The following is a 27110-nucleotide window of genomic DNA, read 5'->3' as shown; positions in this document are numbered from 1 at the left end:
ATTAAATATATTTCTGTTTTCTAACCTCCTTTTGTCTTATTAATTCATCTTCTGCTTTTATTCTCCCTTTCTATCTTCTAGTAATAGATTTAATTCATCTAATTTTATTTTATTTTCTGTCTTTAACATATTTAGGATTATGAATATACTGTGAGAAGTAGTTATTCTGTATGGTATGATTTCCATATATATTCTTTTTCCTTGTCATTTTTTTCCTAGAAATTCTGCAATTTTGCTGTGTATTTTTGTCTGTGACGTGCATGTTGTTGATGACAAAGATTACTGTTGTTGTGGTTATTGGTAAACTTCCAGGTTGAGGAAATTTTTTGTCTTCTAATTTTTATTAAATTTTTGTTGTATTGCATTCGGATGAGAGCATTTTACCTGTACTATTTTGACTTTTGGGCACTTATTGAGATATCCTTTGAAGACTGATATATGGTCAATTTTACTACATGTTCCATGAACACTTGAAATAAAATATAGAACTTCAGAATACAGAGATGTATATATATCAACCTCCTTATGAATTATGTTATTGAATTACTCACATTTTTAAAACTTACTTTGTTATGGACAGAAATAGGTGTATTATAGTCTCCTTCTACCTGTCTGGTCTTATACATAGCTTTTTGTATATATTGTAATACAAAAATATTGTACTACAATATTTTTATTATAATACACATATTAATATATTATTATTTTAATAAATACAACAATTAAGTTAATTATTATATAGAATTAAATTTATATATTTATAATACAAATATTGTATTACAATATTTGTGCATTGCTTTGTGAATGTTGTTGCTATGTAATATACTGCATAAATATCTACCCATATTGTGTACACATTGTCAAGTGCTCCCTTTAGAATTATAAGGTCTCTTCTGTATTTTTATGATTTCAACAAGATAGGCATTAAAATCACATTTCTTATTTCCTTTTTTATTACTCTTTTATTTTAATTTTAACGTCTTTGTTTCACATGTCTCCAGTTTTGTTGCATGAAGTTTTCATCTTTCTGTTTTTTACAAAATTTTACAGTTTTGTTCTAGTGACTAACTTTATGCTTTAAAATTTAGGTAATATGCTTAATCTGTGTTTCTTTTTTCTTTTTAGTGGGGAAGATGATTTACCCTGAGTTAACATCTGTGCTCATCTTCCTCCATTTTGTATGTGAGATGTGGCCACAGCATGGTTTGATAACCAGCGTGTAGGTCCGCACCTGGGATCAGAACCTGCGAACCCTGCCACCAAAGTGGAGTGCACAAACTTAATCACTATGTCACTGGGTTGGCCCTTGTGCTTCTTTTAATGATAATTATTAGTACTCTACATAAAAAAGTGATTTAAAAAAGTGTTTATTTTTTCTCCCACTTTGCTTACATATTATTAGCATTTTTTAACTCTGTACTCTTAAGTATGCTTATAGATCTAATATTTAAATCTTTGGCTTTGACTTATATTTTTTGATTCCTAGCTTTTACTATTGAAGCAATCCATGAGTTTATTTCACTTTTAATCTCACTTTCTTATTATAAGAGGTATTGTCTGTACATTTTTAGGACGCATATTGTTTACATTCTGATCCATCCCCCTGGTCCTGATGTTAATTGTCCCCAGTGTTCCGCTTGTAGTTTTCCTTTAGTACCCACAGCTATTTTCATTAGAGAATGTATTCCACAAGACCATATTCCCTCACTTATTTAATTTCAAAATTGTCTGCCTGTGATCTCCATGCTTGAAGGACAATGTAGTTGAACACAAAGCCTTTGATGCACATTTATTTTCTTGAGTCTCTGGTGTATTGCTCCATACATGGTTAAAAATAATCTCCCATGCAAAGATCTTCCTGACCCTCCTCCATCTTTGAAAAATTAGCCCTTTTATCTGTGAGCTCATAACAATTTAAGTAAACCTATGCCACTAGCATTTGACATCTGGCATTACAATAATGTTTCATGTCTACTCAGTTTTCCCTAAGAGAAGAACATTATCTAATTCATCTTCCTTTCCAGGTATCTGGCATAACTCCTAGTACATGGTGGGTGATTAATAGCTCTTCTTCAATCTCAAAATGCAGCTGTGTTTAGAGTACAGAAAAGTGCTATTTCGTGGTTTACATTTGAAAGATGAAAAATTCTATATTATTTCTAAAATACGAATAGGTAACACCTATGTGGGACCTAAACAATAAATATATATTAACTCATTTAATCATCATAACACTTCTGTGAGGTGTAATTGTTTCCCATGTACAAATGAGGAAATCAAGGCACAGAAAAGTTAAGAAATTTGTCCAGGGGCAATAGCCTATAAGTGGTATACTTAGGATTTGAACTCAGGCAATAGACTCTATAGTTTGTGCCCTTAAGCACTTTGCTATACTGTCGAAAATCTAATTAGCACATAAATAGTGTAATTTAACATTCCATATTAATGACTGTAGATGAACAGATTTTTAGTGGAATGTAATGAACTCCCTATTAGAAGACACATTCATGTATCAACCTTCCAAGTATTTCTAATAACATTGAAAATGAACTGATAACTTCATTAACTCCATTAATTCTGGCTACCAGAACTATGAGTACCTTTATAATTTCCATAATTCACAGACGCACAGACCTATGAAACTGAAATGCTTTTCATGCAAAATCCTTTATCAACTCTGCTCCTACTAGAACTGCTTATTCTGGTCTAATTTTAACTTCTCCAGGCAGTGGGGCTTCTCTCCCTTTTCTGTAGTTACTGCTCAAATATCCGAATGCACGTTGCTGTCAATGAGTTGACTTCAATTTTCATCTTATATTTTAGTTTCTTAATTCCATCCTATTACTCCTTGTAATTACTTTTACAATTCATTGCTCTTTCTAACTTATAAAATGATACTTTTCCCTCTTTAATATTAACATATTTCATATTATTGTGGATAGTTATCATCTTTCCCATCAATCTTTTTCCAGCCAGCTCTACATATTTGGGACTTTTTAATTGTTTCACATTAATCATTTCTACTATTCATTAAATCACACTAGTATATTCCTCCTCTAGAACTATATAATTATCATAAATAGAAGGATACTGAAAATAGCATTTAGCCAAGTTGCTCTATAACTCAATTCTTCTTGGAGTTGAAGGAGGTCTTAAAATTCTGTTTTCTTAAATAATAAGAGAAGAGACTCCTTATGATCTCTTCTTGGTTCAGTTTCTATATTGGATTCATCATCCAGGTTTTCGATTCCAGGAATAGGAGGATAATAAGGGGGTTGATATCAACAATTTTTTTTATGCCAGTTTTATTGCCCCAGAGCTAGCAAGGTTTTATGGAAGCTGGATGGATTTCCTTCATAGGTAGGGCTACTGAAACTTTGACATAGTTGATATCCTCCTGGTATTCTTTTTTTTGTCTTTTTTTGTTGCTAAGGAAGATTCACCCTGAGCTAACTTTTGTTATCAATCTTCTTCTTTTTTTTTTTTTGCCTGAGGAAGATTAGCCCTGAGCTAACATCTATGCAAATCTTCCTCTACCTTTTGTACATGGGTTGCTGCCACAGCACAGCTGGCGAGTGGTGTAGGTCGTCCAGGATCCAAACCCACGAACCCAGGATGCTGAAGTGGAGTGCATAACCTTAACCACTATTCCATGGGGCAGCCCTGGTATCAACATTTTAATACATGAGAAATGTCAATTCTACCATGCAAAAAATGGCCAGATCCTGGAATAGCGACTGACACTATTATTAATTTTTGTTTCTAAAAAAAAATGTAGATTCTGAATGATAGTATTTTGCCAAAACAAGAAAATGGCATCAATTTGAAAAATATTTCTTCAGCTTGGCTTTCTTAATATGCCACAGTGTTTGGTCCTTGTCAGAGGCCTTTACTGGCTGGTAGACATTTGGTGGAGACTAGAACACAGTATAAGCTTTCTTATTAAGCTTTCTTATTATAAATTTCTCTATGCAGAAGAGTGCAATGCTCATTCAACATGTATAATTCCAAGGATATCAATACAAATACATATAACATGTTTGCTTGCTGTCATTTTGAGGCTGGGAAAATAAATGGAAAGATTTTATTTCAAATAATAAAAACACATATATTATATAATATATATAAAGTATATTTATATATTACATAATATTTAGATATAATCATATACAAGCATGTATGTACGTGTGTGCATGTATGTGTGTGTATTCCAGTATATCCACACATATTAAAACTTACCAATAGCCTATGGATATGGTTAGCTTAACTCATGAGAATGCTTCAACAGATCATTAATTTCCAAGCAGTGCACAAATTATATTGTAGGAATATATGTGCTAAAACAATCAACATTCAAGGTACTTTCACTTGATCTATCCCTCCAGGTTCACAGCCATGCCTCTAGATGAACAATAAGAACCAAAGTTGCCCAATAGCAGGTCTCCCTCAAAACATATTACAAATATAGTAATGGATTTCATTGAATTGAAACTTATACTCTTCTCTCTTCAGCTTCCGACTACACAGGAGAGCTACTCTCCAGATATTAGAATCTTCTAAGAATAAAAATAGCATCTGGGTTGAGATTTTTGGTAATAAAATTCCTCATGAATGTTCAGTTCTTGTAAATAGTTCATTAGAATTAGAAACTTGTTTCTTCTTATGTACAAAGTATGCTCCAGCGTTTGCCTGGATGTGCATTTGCAATGGTTCAGGATGCCTTATTTATTGCTCTTCATGGTCTATAGCCCCAAACTTTAAAATCAAATGGCAAAGAACACCCTGATTCTTAATCTGTCATTCAATGTCAGGCAAAGTAATGACATAGAAAAATTAAATAAACATAATCCACTAAAAAAACAAAACTGTAGTTATTTGGAATAGACCTGGTAGTGTAATAGTTGAACACATTTCATATTTTTTCCCTTAAGATTGCCTTAAACTTTTAAAATGTACTTTTATAACTTATTATGTTTACTCTACGATCCATGTCAAATCATTTGTTAAATGATATGGTATAATGATCTTTTACACAATATAGAATATGAAAACTTAAAAAAAAGAAGTACCTGGTTGCAAAATGCTTAACTACTGTAGTAGACAGGGATACACGTGTGACAGACATAGATGCACATTCATGGGAATTATCAGTGCATTTGTAGTAAATTAAACAAAATAAAGTCTTCCTACTCTATCAGACCTAGAAAATTTAGGAGGGATATGGAATCGCTACATTTTCTAAAGCAAGAAATTTGTGAAATGCCTACTATGATATGTAAAACAGAAAAGATAATCTAAAGAAGAATATCTGTGACTGAAATACATCTGGAAATGTTGCACTACAAGGACAATATTGTACTTCAATTCTGAAAAAGAATCTTGTACAGAAGAAGGAAGAGGAAGTGGATTACCAAAAAACATGACTGACAGAATGTGCATGCGATATAATACACACAGGATATTTCATTCTTCGTGTTCTTACACGTGAACTGGATAACATGAAACAGAGGAGGACAGCAAAACAACCAAATGGAGTGGTCTGGAAAGTGTAATTAAAATTTGGTGCAAATAGACGAAGAAAGGAAGACAAGAAAAAAGGTAGATATTGAGGTATTATTGTAATTATTAGCCAGATACAGCTTAGAGTACTATTTTCACCTTATTTCATCTATTTTTTTATATTTATTTTTTGAGGGAGATTAGCCCTGAGATAACATCTGCTGCCAATCCTCCTCTTTTTGCCGAGGAAGACTGGCCCTGAGCTAACATCCATGCCCATCTTCCTCCACTTTGTGCGTGGGACACCTGCCACAGCACGGCTTGACAAGCAGAGTGTGGGTCTGCACCCGGGATCCGAACTGGCCCATCTCAGGCCACCAAAGCAGAATGTGCAAACTCAACTGCTGTGCCACTGGGCTGGCTCCTTATTTCATCTATTTTAATAATCATTTTGCAAAGTGCTTAAGTAAGAAAACTGAAGATTCAAACACTTGAGAAAATGTCACAGATCTCTTAAATGGCAGGCCAAAATTTACATTTGGTCTGACAGTACAGATCATATTTTCCACCCTTCTTCATTGACTGAAGACAAGTTTAAGAATTTTTTGGTTTAAATTAATAGGAATTGTATATGCAGTTAAATAAGCTTGAAAAAGAAAACTGATACTACAAACAGTATTGCCAAAAGTCTGGACAGCCAATAGGGTTGGAACCTCAAAATTAAAACAAAACAAAAAAAAGTTGGAGCCACTGCTATAAAGAGTGCCAATTGATATAGGGATCCCAAGAAGAGATTCTGAGGAAGGCTGTTAAGAAGTACATCCCTAGCTACAGAACTTTATGTCAGAAGAAAGAGTGCATCGACTTACATTCATCCTTATCTTTTTTCCCCTTTCCACCCAGTCAGGCTCCATTAAACAATGAATGAAAGTTATCAAAGTGTATTTACAATGTGCCACTTCATGGACCAGTGAATTTAACTTGGCAATTTTCTGATGAAAGAATGATATCGACAGGAATGTGCAGACGCTCCTGGAAACTGATTTATAGAATAGTGCTGATTTTGATCTTTGGGAAGATTAGCTGTTCTGCCTTGCTGGCTAAAGTGAACTGCCTTAGAGATTAAGTAAGGGACAGGTTTCAAAGGACTGTTTTATCCATTTCCTCCCATCTCAATGAGTACTTCTTAAAAGTTAAAGTCGATTGAGTTATATAGTTTAATTTTCAATTTGTAATTATTTGCAACATAAAATATATAACAATGAAGTAACTCTGAGACTGATAATCCTAATTTGAAGGATCAGAAAATCGATGAATGCAGACATTAATGTGCCTTAGAGAAAGAAAAGACTACATTAAAAATAAATTCAGGGAAAGAAGTGAAAGACAATTTGAAGTCGTTAATTGTCAAAATCATTTTTAGTACATCATCACTAACTGCCCTTTACACAATTGAGACAATTGTCTTCTTGAAAATACCTATTGTATGTGTGTGTGTGTGTGTGCACGCAATATAGAATGAAGAATATTAATTAAATATATATGCACACATATGTGCATATACCATTTTGCCTTCATTTCTCACAAATAACATCAAATTCATTGAGGCCACACAGGGTGGTAAGATACCCATCGTTCTCAATCCTATAATAAATACTTGTGTTTCAGATAAGGTGTATATTCAAACCATGTACCACCACCTTCACTTTTTGCAAATATGATGTAATTTCCTACTTTATAAAGACAATGTTGCTTAATAGGCAAGGACGTCCCCCTGCCACCACACACACACACACTCCAGCTAGATCATTGCAAATTTATCTTCAACCATTTACTTCTCCCTCCTGTTTGATTTTCTCAGGAAAGGTGGCATACTATTATGGGTTCTTTCCAGCTGTGATCAAGATTCTATACAGGGCCATCTTTACCTCAGTGCATCTTAGTAAATCAATGATCCTCTCTTTAGTGTCCTCAGTTTCTTGTCTCTATTGACCGTTTACCCATCTGCACAGAAATACACTTTCAGTCTTCCAACTTACAAGTAAAATCTTCATTTGATCATGTTCTCCTTTATTTGCTTCAAAATATTTCTCTTCTGCTTTATCACAAAGCTTCCCAAAGAAGATGGTGTGTTTCTCCTTTTTTTTTCCCTCCCATTTCATTGGTTCCCATTTTCTTTCCACTACAATAAATTTGTTCCTTTCTTGTTTTTGCAAAGAATAATTATATATTTTTCCATCTAAATATTTAAAAGGAGTAATTGTTCAGACTCTGAAGACAGACTCCTGAGTTCAGTTTTATTCAATGAATTTCTACTTAGGTATGATTCTTCATCTCTCTGTGACCAGTTTCTTTAGCTGTGATGCGGTATCTGTATCATTAGTGAGGATAGTAACACACTCTGTATCATAAGGTTCTAGTGAGATTTAAAGAAATGATAATAGGTGTACCGACTAAATAAAAACTTAGAAAAAGTGCTCAAAATCCGTCCTGACACAGAGGAAACACTTCACAAATGTAAGTTGCTGTTACTATTATTGTGATGATAATGATGATGATTATGATGAGCTAAAAACTACTAGTGACAATCACCCTGTCCTACCTTTTGCCAAATCCAATTCATATTTATAATCCTGTTTTTTTTTTAAGTTTCTAGGATATTTCAAATTTTTAATGACTATCTTCCTCCTGTATAGCCTTCCTTTGGAATTTCCAATGCGAAAATTCCTTTCTATTTTTTGAAATTTTCTTCCAAGACTTTATTGCTTTCTTGTCTTCTGTTTGTTTCTTAAACACTGGTGCTCCCTAGGATACCAATTTCACCTTTCAGAAAGAATTATTCACCCATTTACCTGGATTTACTTGAGTGGAGAAGCCAATCAAGGAATGAAAAGCAGGCAATCCTCTCTTCATCTTCTTTTTTTAATTAGTTAATGAATTTATTTAACATTGGTGGGGAGCTAGCGTCTATTGCCAATCTTCTTTCTTTTCTTCTTCTTCTCCCCGCAGCCCCCCAGTACATAGTTGTATATTGTAGTTGTAAGTCCTTCTAGTTCTGCTATGTGGGATGCTGCCCCAGCATGGCTTGATGAGCAGTGCTAGGTTCGCCCCCAGGATCTGGACAGGTGAAACCCTAGGCCACTGAAGCTGAGCGCGAACTTAACAACCCGGCCATGGGGCCGACCCCCTCTCTTCATCTTTTTATCTATGTTACATCCATTAATTGCTCTAATATTTATTGAATGCCTACTCTGTGTCAAAAAACATGCTAGACATTGGGAATGCAGTGATGAGTTAAATAATCTTGTCATCATGTCGTGTACATCAACAATTAATCAGAAATATGAACATCAAATGAGACTTTGTCTCATTTCCTGCTTAGGTACCATCAATCGTTCTCCATTGGGTAAAATTTAACAAGATCCTGTGTGCTCTTATACCTACTGACTTAGTCTCTCACTCTTTCTGCTCCAGAATCAATGATTTTACTTGGTTCCTTAACGTGCCATGTTCCACTCACCTCAGATTCTTGGTGCATTTTCTTTCCTCTTTATGGAATGCTCATCCTTATAACTCTTTACCTAACTACCTCTTAAGTTTCTTTCAGTTGTCTGTTCAACCATCACTGACTATCAGGCAGGATCAATACCCTAGATTTTGATTTCCCAATAGCACCGTGTAACTCTTCTTCATAGAACAGCTTTCATTATCTATCTAAGATGTATGTGATATTTGACTTATGTCTTTCCAGTTCCACAGATTGGAAGCTTTTTGTAGGCAGACACGAACTCTGGCTCTGCTTATCCTCACATGGTTCATGTGGAGCATAGCAATTGGCATGTAAGAGGCCCTCAAAATACACATATTTGTTAAATAAAGATATGAAAGTTGACTCTTTTTATTATCACATTTTTGACCCAGGTTTGACAATCTCTGGAAAGAAAGATTAAAATGAGAAAATATTTTAGGTGAAAACATCAATATTTTACATGGACCAGTGATGACCACTGCTCTGGAAGTATTTACTCACTCTAAGTTCTACTTTGCAGGCCCCTTTTGAAGTATCCGAAAGACAAGTTAGCCCTCAATTTTAAATCAATATAAAATTGTGATTATTGGAAGAATTAATGAGATTTTATATAGTGCAAATAGAAAAGTATATACGAAAGGCACAAATAGATAACTAAATAGATAGCTAGAAGATAGGATGGATAGATAGATGTAGATTGATACATTTCAATAACTACAATAGCACATCAGGATACACTTTCTCAGCCTATGTTCTGAACATACTCTACACTAGAATGATTTGGAGTACTTATTAAAAGGCCAATTCCTCAGCCCCACTCCAGTCTTTCTGAGTTAAAATATATGAAGCTAAGGCCTAGGGATCTCAATATTACTAGATTTCCAAGCTGAAATTGTTAAACATTTAAAGACTGAGACACATTGCATTAGGAGTTACACTAATGCTTCTTTGCTAATTGTCTGTGTTCCACTTCATTTCTACAAGGACACGGGCGTTATGTGCTCTTAAAAGCAAAAAGCAATAGATTCAGGCCAATGACAAATTCTTAGAAATAAAAAAAGACTGAGGGACAAGGTTAATGGTTTCACTAAAGCTGCCTTTATGGATCCACGACGGTCAAGCAAAATCCTGTCTCCTAATGCGTGTTAGCTAAGATGGTGAAGGTTTTTACAGTAGTTAGAAAAAAGTTTCTTAATGTCACTTAGATTAGTACAACATAAAGTAATGCCATTAATAGAACTAGCATTCATGATAAATCTGTTATTTGAAAACCAAGTTCGGGGGAGCATATTCATGGTGTATTCTACATCAGATCGTCCCTTATAACAAAATATATTTCCTAAGGGAAGATCCAAAGAGTCAGACAAAACCATAATTAAAATGAATACACATCTCAAAGAGAAAATATGTTATCATTTTAGTGACCTAGCAAAATGGATTATTCATACCTCTGCCAAATTTCCATTCATGGTAAAATGGCTGAGTTGCCTAAATCACTAACGGTATGTTCTTTTTACCTTCTTTAAGGAAAGGATCCCTTCTCTGGTCTCTTTGTCGGTGGAGATGGAGAAAATCCCGACACCATCACCGTTAATGATGGAGTATGTCATGTCAGCGTTTGAACCAGTGTCTGCATCATTGGCCTTGATTTTCCCAACAGCTGAACCAACTTGAGCTGACTCAGGAACATAGAGCTGATAGTGCTCTGAAAAACATTTCATATTAAACTTATTTGATGATAATAATCATATTACAAGAAATAATAATAATCATCCTAGCAATACAAATAATAATTAGAAATAATAATCTTACAAGAAAAAGACATGAAAATATTTAGACCACATATTCAAATGTATATTATATTAAGTAATGTATAAAACTGATTGGTTTTCAGATTTTAAATATTAGTATACTACCCAGTAATGAAATACTGGATTTATATAAATTTTAAAATATATTTAAAATAGTCTACAGGAAAATAATTTGTAGATATCTGGCTATAAAAATTTTTCTTGCTCTACATCCAGACGCAACAGAAAAATAGATAAGGGAGGTCAAGTTTGCATTTTATATTAATCTAGTATTAGTGTAATCCCCAATACAATTCTCCATCTGTGTACACTGTGAAGTTAAAATATAAAAGTGTGAGAACTTGGAGTTCAAAGTGAAACAGAGAAAATATAGGTTATTTGTGAATATGATTATTATTTTGATCAATAACCTTTAGTGAAATTTATAAGCCATGACAAAGAAAGAGTCTATATGTATATATGCATTCATTTATCACGTATTCCTGGTTAGCGTCTAAAAAGATTTTGAAGTGGTTTTATAATAAAGTCATAAATAAGATAAAGTTATTAAAATTAAAAAAAATGACCAAATTAAAGGATGGGAAAGTAAATATAATGACTACATAGAATGATGCAATATTTGTGATTAGCATTAATTTTGACTATATATTGTATAGCTGACAACATTAAAATACTACTGATTCTATAAATTTCATTATCTTATCTGCAGAAATATGTTTTTCATTATCTCCTGATACTAAATGTTTACACTAAAAAATAAAAAAAATTTCAAAGTATGTCCTGATACTAATTCCTGTAATGAGAGTTCAGATAAGTCTTCCTATAGGAACACATGAAATAGACATTAAGAAGCATAATGTCCATGTCATTACAACCGTTTTATTGATAACTTAGAAACTACTTATTAAACCAATTTCTTTATTATAGCAAATTTCAGACAGCAATATAAATAATAGGAACCTTGAATTAAAATGTAATTTTATAAAAGAATTTCAACCAAGACTAAACTAATAGTGATTTAACATTATACATGGATATAATCAGACTATATAGATAAGTGAATGAAAAGCCTCTATGAAAATAATTTCTCTGAGCCAATATTTTGTTAGTTGTGGTATGATAACAATTCTTTTGAAGTTAATATATCTGGTAAGTGTATGGAGTATTCTAATTTGCTTCTAAAGATACAATTGTATGTTTTAAAGTGCTATGTGTACATGCTAAGGATTGACTTGTGTGTGTACATGTGTCTGTGTTTATTCATTATTCAACAAAGATTTTTCCCAGTTGTACAAAAATTTGAGATGGTACTTGACATAAAATATTAATTTTTAGTTCAATGGTCCTCACCAACATAATATTTCCCAGGTATTTCCCACCCTCCACTGTGAAACACATGATCCCCTGAACTTAATCATGTGTTTTCATCAAGATCTGCCATTTTTCTAAAGACTCTATCCCTCTTGATACTGTTAATTGATCTGGGAAGAGCATGGCCCACATTTTTAAAGGATTTCACCGTTCTTTCTCACAGTAGATTGGTGAAAAGGTAGGCAGCTGATTCACAATGATGCAAAGAGAGTACATTCTCCAAAGTGTTCTAACTGGAAATAGGAAAGAATTTTAGTCTCTCTTTGGTGACAAGGCTATGAAATGCTGGCAATGGCCATGTTTCCAAAATTTATGTTGAAGAACTTAATCTAAGGACACAAATTCAGCATCAGAGAGAAGCCATAGTAATTTTCAGAATCCTTGAAAATATTACGATTTTCCTATGCAGCTACATAAAATAGGACTCAGTTCTGTTCAAAAATATACATAGACAAGTTACAAAATAAACAAGAATACACCTCATGATTTTTTCCTGAGATAGAAAGACTAGGAAGTCAAGTTCCTAAGTGCTATGATCTCTAAATTCCATTACTTCCCATCATATAAGACTCGCAAAGGACTTCCAGCTAGCTAAGACTGCAATGATGGCACTCACAATCAAAAGAATCTTAGTACACAGAGATAAATAAGTAAATCACAGAATTATTATGGTAGTAGTATTACAAAGCAGGTTGTTTCTACAAAGAAAGTTGCAAAAACCTGTACAAGTAGGTCATAAAGATTCATAGCCCAGAAAACTTTTAGGCTGCCTTACAAGAGGAAGCATATCCCTGGAAGAAGAAGATTATGTTAAAGGAAGAATTGATACTTGTCGATACATTCTAAGGACTGCAAGTATAGTAACTCTTCCGCATGCAAAATGGAGTATATTAAGATTAATACTTTAACATTTTCTACACTCTCCATATCGTTCAGAATTTATGAATTGTAAATTGTGAATTAACCTTCAGGAGGTAGCTTCTAAGATTGTCCCTGATGTTCCCTATATCAATGCCCTTGAGTAATCCCCTCGCCTCAATTTGCCTAGATACAGTGACTCACCTATAATGAGTTGATTATAGCAAAACTAATGGGATTTCAGTTCCAACATTAGATTATGAAAGAACTGTGGCTCCCGTTATGGGTACTCTCTTCCACTTTCTCTCAGATTGTTCCCATGGGGGAATCCGGATAGCTTGTTGTATTGAAGCCCTGTTGAGTGGACCATACAGCAAGGGACTAAAACCTGACAACAATCATGTTGGTAAGCTGGAAGCAGAAACCATCCCTGCATCACCCCAGGCAAGCCTTTGGATAAGACCGCAGCCCCTGATGCCAGATACACTGGGATCTCATGAACCTGAATCTGAAGCACCCAGCTAAGTCAAATCTAGATTCCTGATCTCCAGAAATTGTGACATAATAAATGTTGGCTGTTTAAAGCTGCTAAATTTGGACTGATTTGCAATACAGCAACAGATAATTCGCACAGAGCTCCACTGCAATTGTCAGTGATTTGCCAAATCCAATGGACACTTTTCAGTTCTTGTCATCCCGTGAGGAGATTACATTACACAAGCTGTGTAATCTTGTGGTGCTTTGTGTAATGTTTGGGGAAATTTAAACACAAACCGAAACAAAACAAAAATTCAAACAAACAAACAAAAAACATGATAATACATTTATGCTTGGAATACAGTATTGAAAATGTCTCAATCTCCAGATATTATTTTATAAAGAAATAAATGATTGCAGTCTCAGCTAGTGCCCAAGGTGAACCATTTATCATAAGCAAATTCTCAGCTCATTCTCTCAGAGGATACCATATCATCTAGTAATCACACTCCTTGGTCTTTACCCAAAGGAGCTGAAAACTTACCTCCACAAAAAAACCTACACATGCATGTTGATAGCAGCTTTATTCATAATGGCCAAAACTTGGAAGCCAGCAAGATGTCCTTCTGTGGTGAACAAATAAATAAACTGTGGGACATCTAGACAATGGAATATAATTGAGTGCTAAAAAGAAATGAACTACCAAGCCATGAAAAGACACGGAGGAACTTTAAATGTATATTACTAAATGAAAGAGGTCAATCTGAAAAGGCTACATACTGTTTGATTACAATTATATGACATTTTAGAAAAGGTAAAATATAAAAAAGACAATAAAAAGATCAGTAGTTGCCAGGGGTGGTGTGGGGAGAGATGAACAGGGGGATCACAGAGGATTTTTAGGACAGTGAAAATATTCTGTGTGATTCTATACTGGTGATCATTATACATGTGTCCAAATTCATAGACTATACAATATCAAGAGTTACCCTAAGTTAAACTATGGATTTTGTGTGATTATTATGGGTCAATGTAAATTCATCCTTGGTAAAAAGAAGTACAGGAGCTGGCCTAGTGGCATAGTGATAAAGTTCGTGTGCTCTGCTTCAGCAGCCTGGGGTTCACAGGTTCGGATCCTGGGCCTGGACCTACACACTGCTCATCAAGCCATGTTGTGGTGGCAACCCACATACAAAATAGAGGAAGATTGGCACAGATGTTAGCTCAGGGTCAATCTTCCTCACCAAAAAAAAAGTACAATTCTGGTGATTGATGTTGATAGTGGGGGAGGCTATGTAGATGTCAGGGCAGAGGACATATGGAAAATCTCTGCACCTCCTCTCAATTTTGATGTAAACCTAAAATTGCTCTAAAACACATAGTCTTAAAAAAAGAGGATTATCTTTTAGAAATAGTAATTAGGCATGAAAATGAAGATGCTATGATACAACTCAAAAGAATAATTCTAAGTATGCTGTATACTCTAAAAAGTGTATAATACAGACTGTAAAATGCCCCAAATTATTCAAACTGGTAAAACATACAATACTAAAGTACTCACAATGTCTCCTAATCACTATAAAATAGCTTATAGAGAATATTTCTTTGTAAATCAAAAGAAGTTTAGGATATTTTCCAGGAACACCTAAGGACTGAATGAATAGCCATATCTTTAAAAGAATACTCTAGGGGCTGGCCCCATGACTGAGTGGTTAAAAGTTCAGGACACGCCACTTCGTCGGCCTGGGTTCAGAGGTTCCGATCCTGAGTGTGGACCTATACCACTCCTCAGCTGTGCTGTGATGGCATCCCCCATATAAAGTAGAGGAAGATTGGCACAAATGTTAGTTCAAGGCAATTCTTCCTCACCAAAAAAAAAAAAAAAATTACTCTAAATTCCAGAAGAATGAATATGGTGAGCCTCGTTTCTTAAAATTAGCTGTATTGAGGTACACTTGATATAGAAAGAACTGTATGTATTTAATGTATACAATTTCCTGAGTCTGGACATATGCAAACACTGGCAAAATCATCACCAAAATCAATATAATAAGCATATCCATTACCTCCCAAAGCTCTCTTGTGTCCCTTTGCTTTGTTTTTTTTTTTTATAAGAACATTTAACATGCAATCTACTCTACTAACAAATTTTGAAGTGCACAACACTGTATTGTTAACCATGTGGCACAATAGATCTGCACAGCAGACCTCTAGAACATAATCATCTAGTATAACTGAAATTTATACCAAATTTATACCCATTGAACAACTCCTCATTTCCCACAGAACCTCTGCTCTTGACAAACACTACTGAATTCTATGTTTCTATGAGTTTAACAAATTTTGATACCTCGCAGAAGTAGAATCATGCAGTATTTGGCTTTCTGTGATGGACTTATTTTACTTAGCATAATGACCTCCAGGTCCATCCATGTCATACATGGCAGGATTTTCTTCTTTTTTAAGGTTGAATAATATTCCATTGTATATATAAACCAAAACAAACTAGGTATGGAAGGAAGGTGCCTCAACAGAATAAAGGCCCTATATGCTAAGCTCACAGCTAACATCATATAATGGTGAAAAATCAAAAATTTTTCTCTTAGATCTGGAAGATGGCAAGGTTGTCCAATCTCACCACTTCTGTTCAGCACTGTACTGGAAGTTCTAGCCAGAGAAATTAGAAAGAAAAAATACAAGGGATTCAATTAGAAAGGAAAAAGTGAAATTATTTATGTTTGCAGATGACATGATTTTACATGTAGAAAATTCTAAAATCTCTAGCCCCCCCAAAAAACTATTAGAATGAACAAATAAATTCAGTAAAGTTGCAGGATACAAAATCAACACACAAAAATTAGTTGTGTTTCTACACTAACAGAAAACCAACTAGAAAGGGAATTCAGAAAATAATCCCATTTACAATAGCATCGAAAAGAATAAAATACTTAGGAATAAACTTAACCAAGGAGGTGAAATCACTGTGTACTGGAAGTTACAAAACATTGATGAAAGAAATTGAACAAGACATGAATAAATGGAAAGACATTGTTAAAATGTCCATACTACCCAATGCAACCTACAGATTCAGTGCTGCTATCCTGATTAGAATTCCAGTAGCAATTTGTCACAGAAATAGAAAAAAATCTTAAAATTCATATGGAACTGCAAAAGACCCAGAACAGATATAAAGCAATCTTGAGAAAGAACAAAGCTGGAGGTTTCACACTTCCTGAGTTCAGAATATGTTACAAAGCTACAGTAAGTAAAATAGTATGGTACTGGCATAAAGATAGACATAGACCAATGAAACCGAACAGAGAGCCTAGAATTAAAGCCAAGCTTATAAGGTCAATCAATCTTTGATGAGGTGCTAATAGTAAAAAATGGGGAAAGGATAGTTTCTTCATCAAATGGCATTGAGGAAACTAGACTTACACCAGCAAAACAATGAAATTGGTCATAACTTTACACTATACACAAAAATCACGTCAAAATGAATTAAGAACTTAAATGCAAGACCTGCAAATGTAAAATTCCTAGAACAAAACATAGGGGAAATCCTTCTTGACATTGGTCTTGGCAATAGGTTCTTGGATATGACATAAATGCAGAGGCAACAAAAGCAAAAATAGCCAAGTGCATCAAACTAAAAAAGCTTACACACAGAAAAGGAGACAATAGTCAGAATGAAAAGACAACTACAGAATGGGAGAAAATATTTGCAAATCATGTATCTTCTAAGCAGATTATTTTCAAAATACATAAGGAATTCGTACAAGTCAATAGCAAAAACGAAAAACCTCGTTAAAAACGGGCAAAGGATTTGAGCAGAAATTTCTTCAAGGACATGCAAATAGCCAACAGGTTTATGAAAAGATGCTCAACATCATTAATTACCAACAAAGCAAATCAAAACTACAGTGAGAGATCACGTCACACTGTTAGGATTGCTATTATCAAAAAGTCAAAAGATAAAATGTGTTGGCAAAGTTGCAGAGAAATTGAAATCCTTATACACCGTTGGTGGGAATGAAAAACAGTGCAACCATTATGGAAAACAGTATGGAGGTTGCTCAGATAATTAAAAATAGAACTACCATATAATCTAGCAGTCTTACTTCTAGATATATATCCCAAAGAATTGAAATTAGGATCTCAAAGAAATAGCTGTATTCTCATATTTATTTCAGCATTATTCACAATGGCCAAGACATGGAAACAACCCAAGTGTCCACTCATATACAAATGAATAAAGAGCCTCTCTAATAAGATAAAATATATAGCAAAGGTGATATTCTGGTGAGAGAATTATAGAATTAATAGAAGATGAAATTGCAAAAAAGCCCTAGAAATATTATGATAAAAGGAGATGAACTCAATGAGCTTCGGATGTCTGATAATAAAGATCACCAAGAATATAAAAAATAGGGTTACTAGGAATTAAATAATTTTAAAGAAGCCAAGATCTTTGGGACTAAGATCTTTCTAGAGTAGAAAGTATATACTATAGGGCCTAGTATGCATTTAATGCTTAAGTATTTTATTAATATTTGTGTTTAACATAAATGTAAGTCACATGTACTTTTGTAACTTTAATCCTCCAATATAATACTTTTATGTCTTGTAACCTTTTTCGTATAATGTGACTGACCATGGGAGGAAGTATATAAAATTATTCCTAAATAACAAAATAGATCAGTCAAAACTTACTCTAAACACTAATTTTAACAGAAAAACATGCAAATACTAATCATGAAGAGATATACAGAATTAGCATTAAGAATTCTGATTACTGAGAGCCAACATTCCATAAATAATTAGGCATTATCAACTCGGAACAATAATAATAATAATAATAATAATAATAATACTTGAACCTTCAAGTTCACGTTACTTTCTGAGAATTGGTATCCTCTATAGGAGTAAAGAATACTTGGGAGAAATTATAAAGGTTATAGTTCAAAATGTATTTAAAAATTTTTGAGTAACAGCCTAAAGTTTTGCCTATCCATGAAATGACTCAATCACTTAGAAAGAATCAGTTTATTATCTAGAAAGAATGTGCTTTTACCTAAATAAGATTAACAAAGGTCATAACTCATAGAATCTTGGTATACAAGGTGAATGATCTTTTGCCTTTCTGTATTATTTTTACTCTGTAATTACTCTCTCTGGGAAAAAGAAACATACATCCATCTTGGATAATTTTACAGTACGGTCTAATCAGCATTTCTACTGTTGCCAAAAAATCCCTCAGAGTACTCTGCTCGAGTTCACAGAAAGGTTATACACTGTACGTGTTATTCCATTTCCAAGAGGATTAAAAAAAATTGCGATTAAGATTTCACACGCATGTATAAACACACACACATAAACATATATACCCACACAATATAAATTTGCAAAATATATAAAATATTGCATGTATGCTTGTTATATAGTATCTCCATTTATCTATTAGCTTGACAGAGTGGAGAGAGAAAAATCATGTATTCAATTCTCAGAAATAAATTTTATAATTGGGTTTGTTAGGACAAACACAAATTTAAGCCAAGAAACACAATTCTTAATTCTTCCTGTTGAAATTAAGAGGAGGGTTTTTTTCCCCAGCTCCCTTCCTTTTCTTAAAGCATTTACTACAGAAAACTTGTCATATATATGACCATATATATAAAATATATCTTGAATAGCTACAATGTATTTATGCATTTAAAAACTTCATAATATCATAGATATAATTATAGATCTAATTGATATAACGAAGAAATTGATTTAAACAATATCTGTTACAGAACGGATAATAAATGAATAACAAAGCCATAGGCAGGATAGAGGAGAAGCTGGGACTCAAATAACTAGAATGTAGGGCTCTACCTTGCCAAGATTTTTGCTCCAAGTCTCTATTTTCTGCTTCTTTCTGCAGAAAACTAAAAAAGAGATCGTTTTAAAAAAATAAAAAGTCAAGTCATTTAATACATTTTTTTAAAATCCAGGAATTCATTTTTCAAATTCTTCAGTAAGAAAACAGTCATATGGTTTACATGTAGCTCTGCTTTTATAAAAAATAATTATATTTAATAATTATGCTGCCCCAGTACGCGCATAGTAAATAACTTGGTATTCGCATACACAGTCTACAGCAGAACCACCCTAGTTATTGTTTGAATAGACTTCAACGATGAAAGGATTTTCTGTCTGAACTGTGGAGCAGTAAAGAATCACCGAAAAAGGGTCCTTCGTGGTAAAACAAATTTTTGCTTTGCTGAGGGCTGAAGTAGGTAATAACAATGTAAAATTATGTGATATGAAACCTCCTCCCAGAGCAAAAAAAGTGTCCCCATTTGCAGCTTTATATGTTGTACCGAGATGGGGAGATGGTTCGGCAGAGGAGTAAACTACAACCAGCCGACTGACTCACGCCATCTAGTAAGCTCTATTGCTGCGTCCATAGCTTTAGGATTTATTTTGGTCTTTATAATAAACAAATATCACCAGGATGTGTTTAGTTCTGGATGGCGTTTTAATATGAAAATATGTGGAAATATTTTAATCTGAGTTTAATCTTTTTTCTTTCCAACCATGGAAATTTTGTTTCAAAATGTTTATTTTATTATTTTTGTTATTTTTGAAGAGGTATTTACATTTCGTAGTTTTCCTCTCTGTCGTCTCCCACATAAAAAATACTACCTTGCTGCTTATTGTATAAACAGCTCTTTTTTCTTCATTTTTATATCATTGTTTTTATATTATTATGGGTCCATTTGATTTTTATTACATCCAAGACTGATCTTAATAAAGCATTTCCAGTTTTCTAGAACTCCTAATTTATTTTCTACATCTCCTTTTGCACATCACCATGGTTTCTGGTTTTTTAAAAATTATTTCAACAAAAATATATTTATATCAGAAACTTCAAGCTTTCTTTTACTTTTATATTGAAGCTATTTTTGTTTCTATTCTGTTAAAAATGATAATTAGTTTTCTAAAAAGAATATTTGGTGCACATAGTTGGTTTATCCCCAGATTTCTGGACATCTGTAAGATTATCTTGTTTTTTGTTGTAGAAATTTTATAAGCTCCTAACTTTTTGATTTTGGGACACAAAAGGTTTTTATAACCTTCTAATTTCATAAATTATATATAATAATTATTATTGTAACTATTATGCTTTTTAAATACCAGATAATTTTTTCCCTAATATATCTTTTTCTTAAAGAAATTTAATGTTTATGCAGTAATATTGATCAATCATTTTATGTTTAATGTCTTTGTTTTTTTAATCTTTCCCTCTTCTAATGCCATAAAATAATCTTGTATTTCTTTTTTTTCTTTCTTCCTTTTTTTTTTTTTTTTGGTGAGGAAGACTGGCACCAAACTAAGATCTGTTGCCAATCTTCCTACTTTTGCTTGAGAAAGATTGACCCTGAGCTAACACCTGTGACAATTTTCCTCTACTTTGTATGTAGGATGCTGCCACAGGATAGCTTGATGAGCAGTGTGTAGGTCTGTTCCCAGGACATGAACTCTGGGCTGCCAAAGCAGAGTGTATGAACTTAACCACTACACCACCCGGCTGGCCCTGGATTTGTTTTAAAGCATAAATAGCATATAAGTCTTTAATCAATTTGGTAAACCTTCAGGAGGTCAATTTACCTACTTTCACAAGGATGGCCAATGATAGCAATGCCTTTCACTTCCTAATATATTTTAATCTGTAACTTCAACTGGACATATACCACGCCCCAGGGTACACATGGCTCTAACAGTATTATTTGTCACTCCATCTTGGATATATACCCTGCCCCAGGGTATCCATGGAGCTGCTTCCTGAGTGCTCCACCAAGTCCCCCAGATCTATCTGTCAAACCAAACGGAGGTTGATATGTGTTTTGTCAGCCCTTTCCCAATTAATTTTTTTAAAGTTCTTAATTATTTATGAATTTGTATTCTTCCATATGAATTGTGGGGTCTAAATTGTTGACTCATTCAGTAAATGTCACTTGCCTTGTGCCAGCACAATTTCACTTAATTGAAATACAGTAAACAAAGCAGACAGAAATCCTCATGCACATGGAGTGTAGGTTCTCACGAGGGAGAGAGACAGCGGGCAAGATATGTAATAAAAATATGTGGTATATTACATAGTGATAATGCTAAGGATAAGAGATACAGCATGTTTATTAATCAGCTCTTTCTGTGTTGATTAATCACCAAAATATTTCAGTAGCTTACAACAACAAATATTTAATTCAGTCTTGCATTATATGACAACTATGACTGAGCTACAATTCTGCTTGCACAGCTGCAGTTCCAAATGAATTTTCATTCCAGTATATGAGTTGAGAAAGCAGTCATTGGGAGGGAAAGATTATGAACACAGAATGAAACCACTGAAGTGCATTTAAAGCTTCCCCTCAAACATGGCTTATGGCATGTCTGCTCATATTCCGATGGCCAAACAAAGTCATAGGTAAAGCACAAAGTTAAAGTAGCAGGGACATATATGCCACCTATAGGAAAGCATAAGAGAAGGAAAGGAACAAATAATATGAACATACAACACAATCTGTTCACAGTCCACTCTCTAGTCACAAATATCTGTACACCTCTTACAGCTAAAATCTACTTACTTGCTCCCTGACGCCCCAAATCTCTTTAAACAATGGCACCAGTCTTGAATTTCAAGGTCTTGTAATATAATCAAATCAGAATGTGGCTCTTCTTGACCCAGAGAGCACTGAATTAGGACAAATTATTTGCCCATCACAACTTCAACATATAATTGGGGATGAAAAAGGATAAAATGATAGAAATGAATACGCTATTTGAAAGAGAATGTCAGTAGTTCATAATAACTCAGAAATTATTCTCTTCAATCATTGCAAGCGTTTCTGTCCCTAAGGCTTATTTAGTGAACTCTTTACATTTGCATTGTTAGCCCTGAAAGTCATGAAATTTCTGATTTCTTCTTCTTCTTTTTCATGTCTATTAGAAAATAGACAATTTTTTTTTCTTAGCTCCTCTCCTGCTTGTAGTATCTTATCAAATGCGGTTAACAATCAACTTACACTACAGAGAGTCACTTTTAATACCTCTTCTCCTAAAAGTCATGGCTTCGTTAGGCACAATTTTCTGCCTTCCAAGCTATCCCAGGAAGGCGTTACCAAAGCAAACCAGTCATTTTCTATCATCCTGTAAGCTTCACTTTATACCGTTTTCTTCTTCAAACACAATTCCACATACTTCGCTGTTGTTGTGGTGGGTGGTGGTAGTGGTGACAGAAACTTGGCTTCTAGAGAGAGAGTATAGAATGCACAATCCCTTTGTTTATTAATCAACTTCTGCTGTATCAAGAGATAACGCCTGTATCTCAATGATTTTCAAATGCAGACATTATTTCTTCTCACTTTACATGAGAGCTCCGGCTTGGTGCTGCTCTGCTGGGTTCTGCTGTGCTCGCCTCTATCGAGCTTCACTGTCTTCTCATTAGGCTGAAGGAGTAGTTTCTTTCTAGGTTGTGTTGTTATCAGAGCAGAGGCCAAGAACAAGAGAAATTAAGCCAAACCAGGCAAGCTCATTAAGCTTTCCTCTCAAACGTGATTAAATGGCATTAATGACATTTACATGACATTTCACATGCCATTGACCAAGGCAAATTAATTGGTCATTCCCAAATTAAACGCGAAAATATCTTCTAGTTATAAGAGAGCACAGCAGAGGCAGTGAGAGAATGAATAATTGTGAAAAAAGATGAAATCTACCAGGGCAGGTAGGAGAAACATCAAGTACTTGAGGATGAGAAGTCAGTAAAATTCTATTCCAAACAGAATTCTCTAAGGAAGCAAGACAAATGAGAATGAATATTGTGTAATGATTGCAATCTCTGACACAAACATCTTAAGGAGTTTTCCGAAAAGGTTCTCTGAATAGTGAACTCATTCTCTTTGTTTTAATGTATCTTTATTTCATCCTCATATTGAATGCAATTTAGTAAGTTCAAGATTTCTAGAGAAAATTTTTTTTTGCCCTTCTCATCAATTGTGAAGATAATTCTCTATTGTAATCTGTACTCTATTTTTGTTGGTAAGAAGCCCACTATGTGTCACACTGTTTCGTCTTTGGTTTCAGAATTTTAAACCTAAACACAACACATCTAGGTGATAAGATTTTTCCACCTTCTTATGACTTCTTATGATTGTTTATATAATGATTAATATATGTATTTATTCTTTTTGGGGTTCTTTTGGTGAGGAAGATTGACCCTGAGCTAACATCTGTTGCCCATCTTCCTCTTTTTGCTTGAGGAAGATTGTGGCTGAGCTAACATCTGTGCCAATCTTCCTCCATTTTGTATGTGGGATGCTGCCACAGCATAGCTAGATGAGTAGTGTGTAGGTCTGCACCTGGGATTCAAACCTGTGAATCTGGGCCGCTAAAGCAGAGCATACGAACTTAATCACTAAGCCACCGGGCCAGCCCCTGTATTTATTCTTGAAAACTCTTAGTCCAGCCTTTTCTTTTTGTTTTTTGAATGCTGTCTCATCATTCTCTTTGGTGTCTTCATCTGAAACTCTTATTGTAGTACGTTGAAATTTTGTTTTCCTTATATATGTTTTGAGCCCTTTCTTTCCTTTTTTCTTCCAATTTTCTCTCTGAGGCATTCTGGCTAATTTCCTCAGATTTTCCTTGCAGTTTACTTACTCTATATTCAGTTTTATCAAATGTCCTATTTTCCTAGTTTGCTTGAGTTCTTAAAGTCAATGTCTATGTTGTGGCTTCTGTTGACTGATAAGCAGAGTTTTCCATTTTCCATTTCAGAGCAAGCCCTGGTTTCATGCCTGACATGTAACTTTAGTGATATTCTTAATAAATTCCTGTAATTATACACTTCTCCCTTTTCCAGGGCTAACAAGCTAAGATGCCAGCTCCTGGGGTCTACATCCTGCCTTATATTCCCTCTGGGCTTCCACAACATCAGCTTGCCAATTTGCCACTTGCTGTGCAGGTGTACTCACACCACTGCAGCCATGTGGAAGTATAAATTAAAGTCTATTGGGGGAGGGGGAATTACAATTCTATCAGTAGAAGAACAGGCATAATTCCCTAGACTCATCATTCTAGAGTATGATACTTAGGCTTCACTGAACTCTACGACAGAGCTCCAGTGGAAAGGAACCCTGACTCCTCTAATGTTCTCTATAGGTTCAGAGTCAGGGAGACAGGGAACACTGGCACACCTATGCAAATATGCAACAGAGGAAGCTCCCCAGCTAAAAAGGGGGCTGTGCTAGAAAGAAAGAGCCTCTGCAGCTGGTGCCAGCTTATAGACTATAGAGCTAGCTCATATCTACTGAGCCAGCTGCTTTCTAAACGACTGAAATCAATGTCCAGGCCCACTACAATGGGTCTCTCCTCATTACTCTAAATTTAAGTTTCTTTTTCATATTAGATACCTAATTGTTGTCAAAGCAAAATATTGGTAGTCTACACAACTATACTACAAACCTGGTTTACTCTTGGCAACTATAAAACACATTCATGGTGGGCCAACTTGTGGCACAGTGGTTAAGTGTGCACGTTCTGCTTTGGTGGCCTGGGGTTCACCAGTTTGGATCCCAGGTGCAGACACGGCACCACTTGGCAAGCCATGCTGTGGTAGGCATCCCACATATAAAGTAGAGGAAGATGGGCACGGATGTTAGGTCAGGGCCAGTCTTCCTCAGCAAAAAGAAGAGGATTGGCAGCAGATGTTCGTTCAGGGCTAATCTTCTCAAAAAAAATTGCTTTAGGGTAGAATTTTCTCTTATCCAACAATTAAATATATTGGAACAGTTATGATTTAAATGCCTGGATATGAAGCTTAGATTTGCTGAGATATAAGGTGGTACACTGGGAATCATTGAATTTTAGGTACCAAATTATTTGTAGTATAATAATAAAGTCTTTTTTTCCCCCCTTACTTTGAATATATGTGAATAATTTCTAAGTTATATTTTACCTAATTAGCAAATTTTAAAGATATCTTCAAATAGTGCTAGTATTGTCTATTTTAGTTTTAAGACTATGTAATTTTACATGGCATAGAGATACAGACATTGTTATTTCACATTTTTCTTTCTCAATGTACCATAATTTCATATGCCATATGTGATCCTTTTTTACATAATTTCTTAGACTGCATCACAAAATGCTAATGATTAACAAGTACATTTAAGAAAACTTGGTGGGAATAATAAAAGAGCATTTGGTTCATTGAAGCTCGTCCCTTTTAATACACTTTTCTCCCAGGATAGTATTGATGTTAATTGCTTTTAAAAGACCTTGTGTCTTCGCTTCCGTAACTTTGCCAGGTGAGCAAAGAAGTTATTCCCTAAGATTATCCCCAGGTCCCAGTCTACAAAAGCTGTAATCATTCTGATCAGTACGTTTTTCTGACTAATTACTATTTTTCTTACATGAATAGTATTTACTTGAGAAATGACTCCCTATATACGAGATATATATTTATTCATAGATGATTCTGGGGGAAAACTGATTGACATGTAAGTCTTTGGATACTGTGATGTCTAACTTATCCAGGATGACTGATATTATTGATACGATTAAGCAGAGAGTTTCTAAAGCTCTACTTTAAATTGTTTTATGCAGATACAGTTTACATTGGAAATGTTACTCTAAAATTGAAAAAAAAGATACACAAGGAATATGGGATTTTCCTGCATCCAAGAAACTTGTATTGAATATTGATCATTAAGAATTATATTAAGCTCTGCCTGCAATGTTTTTAACACATGAGTAAAGTAAATGACTAATTTGACAGCTATTTGAATGCCCCACATTAAAAGGACAGTTGTCCTATATCAGAATCTTCATGGTACTCTGGAATAATATCTTTAAAATTGCTTAACCCAACACATTCTGTGTTACCATATGTCAACATGCACTACTGCTAAGGTGATTATTCTGTAAAAAGTTTTTCCTCAAAGTAATGGTATGGTGGGCCACTTTTCTTTTTAACATTTTCTGAAGCATAAACATGACTGATAAAAAGTGGAAAGACAGTAACTGTATAAATTCTAATTGAAAATCATTCCTATTCTTTTTAGCATTCTGTAAAGAATTAGAAATTGATTTGTAAAGACTAACTAGTAACAAGAAAATCATTTCTAAGAAGTATATGCCTATGACCATAAACATACATATCTATACAAAACAGAGTAAGAGAAAAAGAATTAATCCCTAGCTTTGCTATAGCATGCAGCCATACAGATTGAAAACAAATCATAAAACAATTAACATGTTACGACTGGTAAGTTTCTAAAGAGAAAAACCTCAAATTATCTCAAAATGATTGACTTTAAAATTAGAAGAATGTCACAACCTTATTTATTTTTAGTTATTACCTTGTCTGAAAGAAATGTTTTCTCCAGTTCTATGTATCTTGTTTAATAGAATAAATATATAATAAAAGAATTTCGATTGTCTTTATTTTATATACTAAATTTTGTAACGTAAGATAAACATACTTTGTCTTTGTCGAGGCTGAATGAAAAAAATATTTA

At 34.1% G+C, this 27110-nt stretch overlaps 1 protein-coding gene across 6 annotated transcripts in view; it reads right to left on the bottom strand.

The window, feature by feature from the left end:
- Positions 1–27110, bottom strand: part of CDH18 (cadherin 18) — a 909359-nt gene that overhangs the window by 90404 nt on the left and 791845 nt on the right. For all 6 annotated transcript variants that reach the window (XM_044779466.2, XM_044779468.2, XM_070519846.1 and 3 more), the window contains one exon: positions 10546–10733. In XM_044779466.2, coding sequence (XP_044635401.1) covers positions 10546–10733 — 188 coding nt within the window. The remainder of the gene's footprint in view (positions 1–10545; positions 10734–27110) is intronic.

The sequence above is a fragment of the Equus asinus genome, chromosome 10, assembly GCF_041296235.1.
Source record: "Equus asinus isolate D_3611 breed Donkey chromosome 10, EquAss-T2T_v2, whole genome shotgun sequence".
Taxonomy (NCBI): Eukaryota; Metazoa; Chordata; class Mammalia; order Perissodactyla; family Equidae; genus Equus; species Equus asinus.
This window is presented reverse-complemented; position numbering and strand designations above follow the sequence as displayed.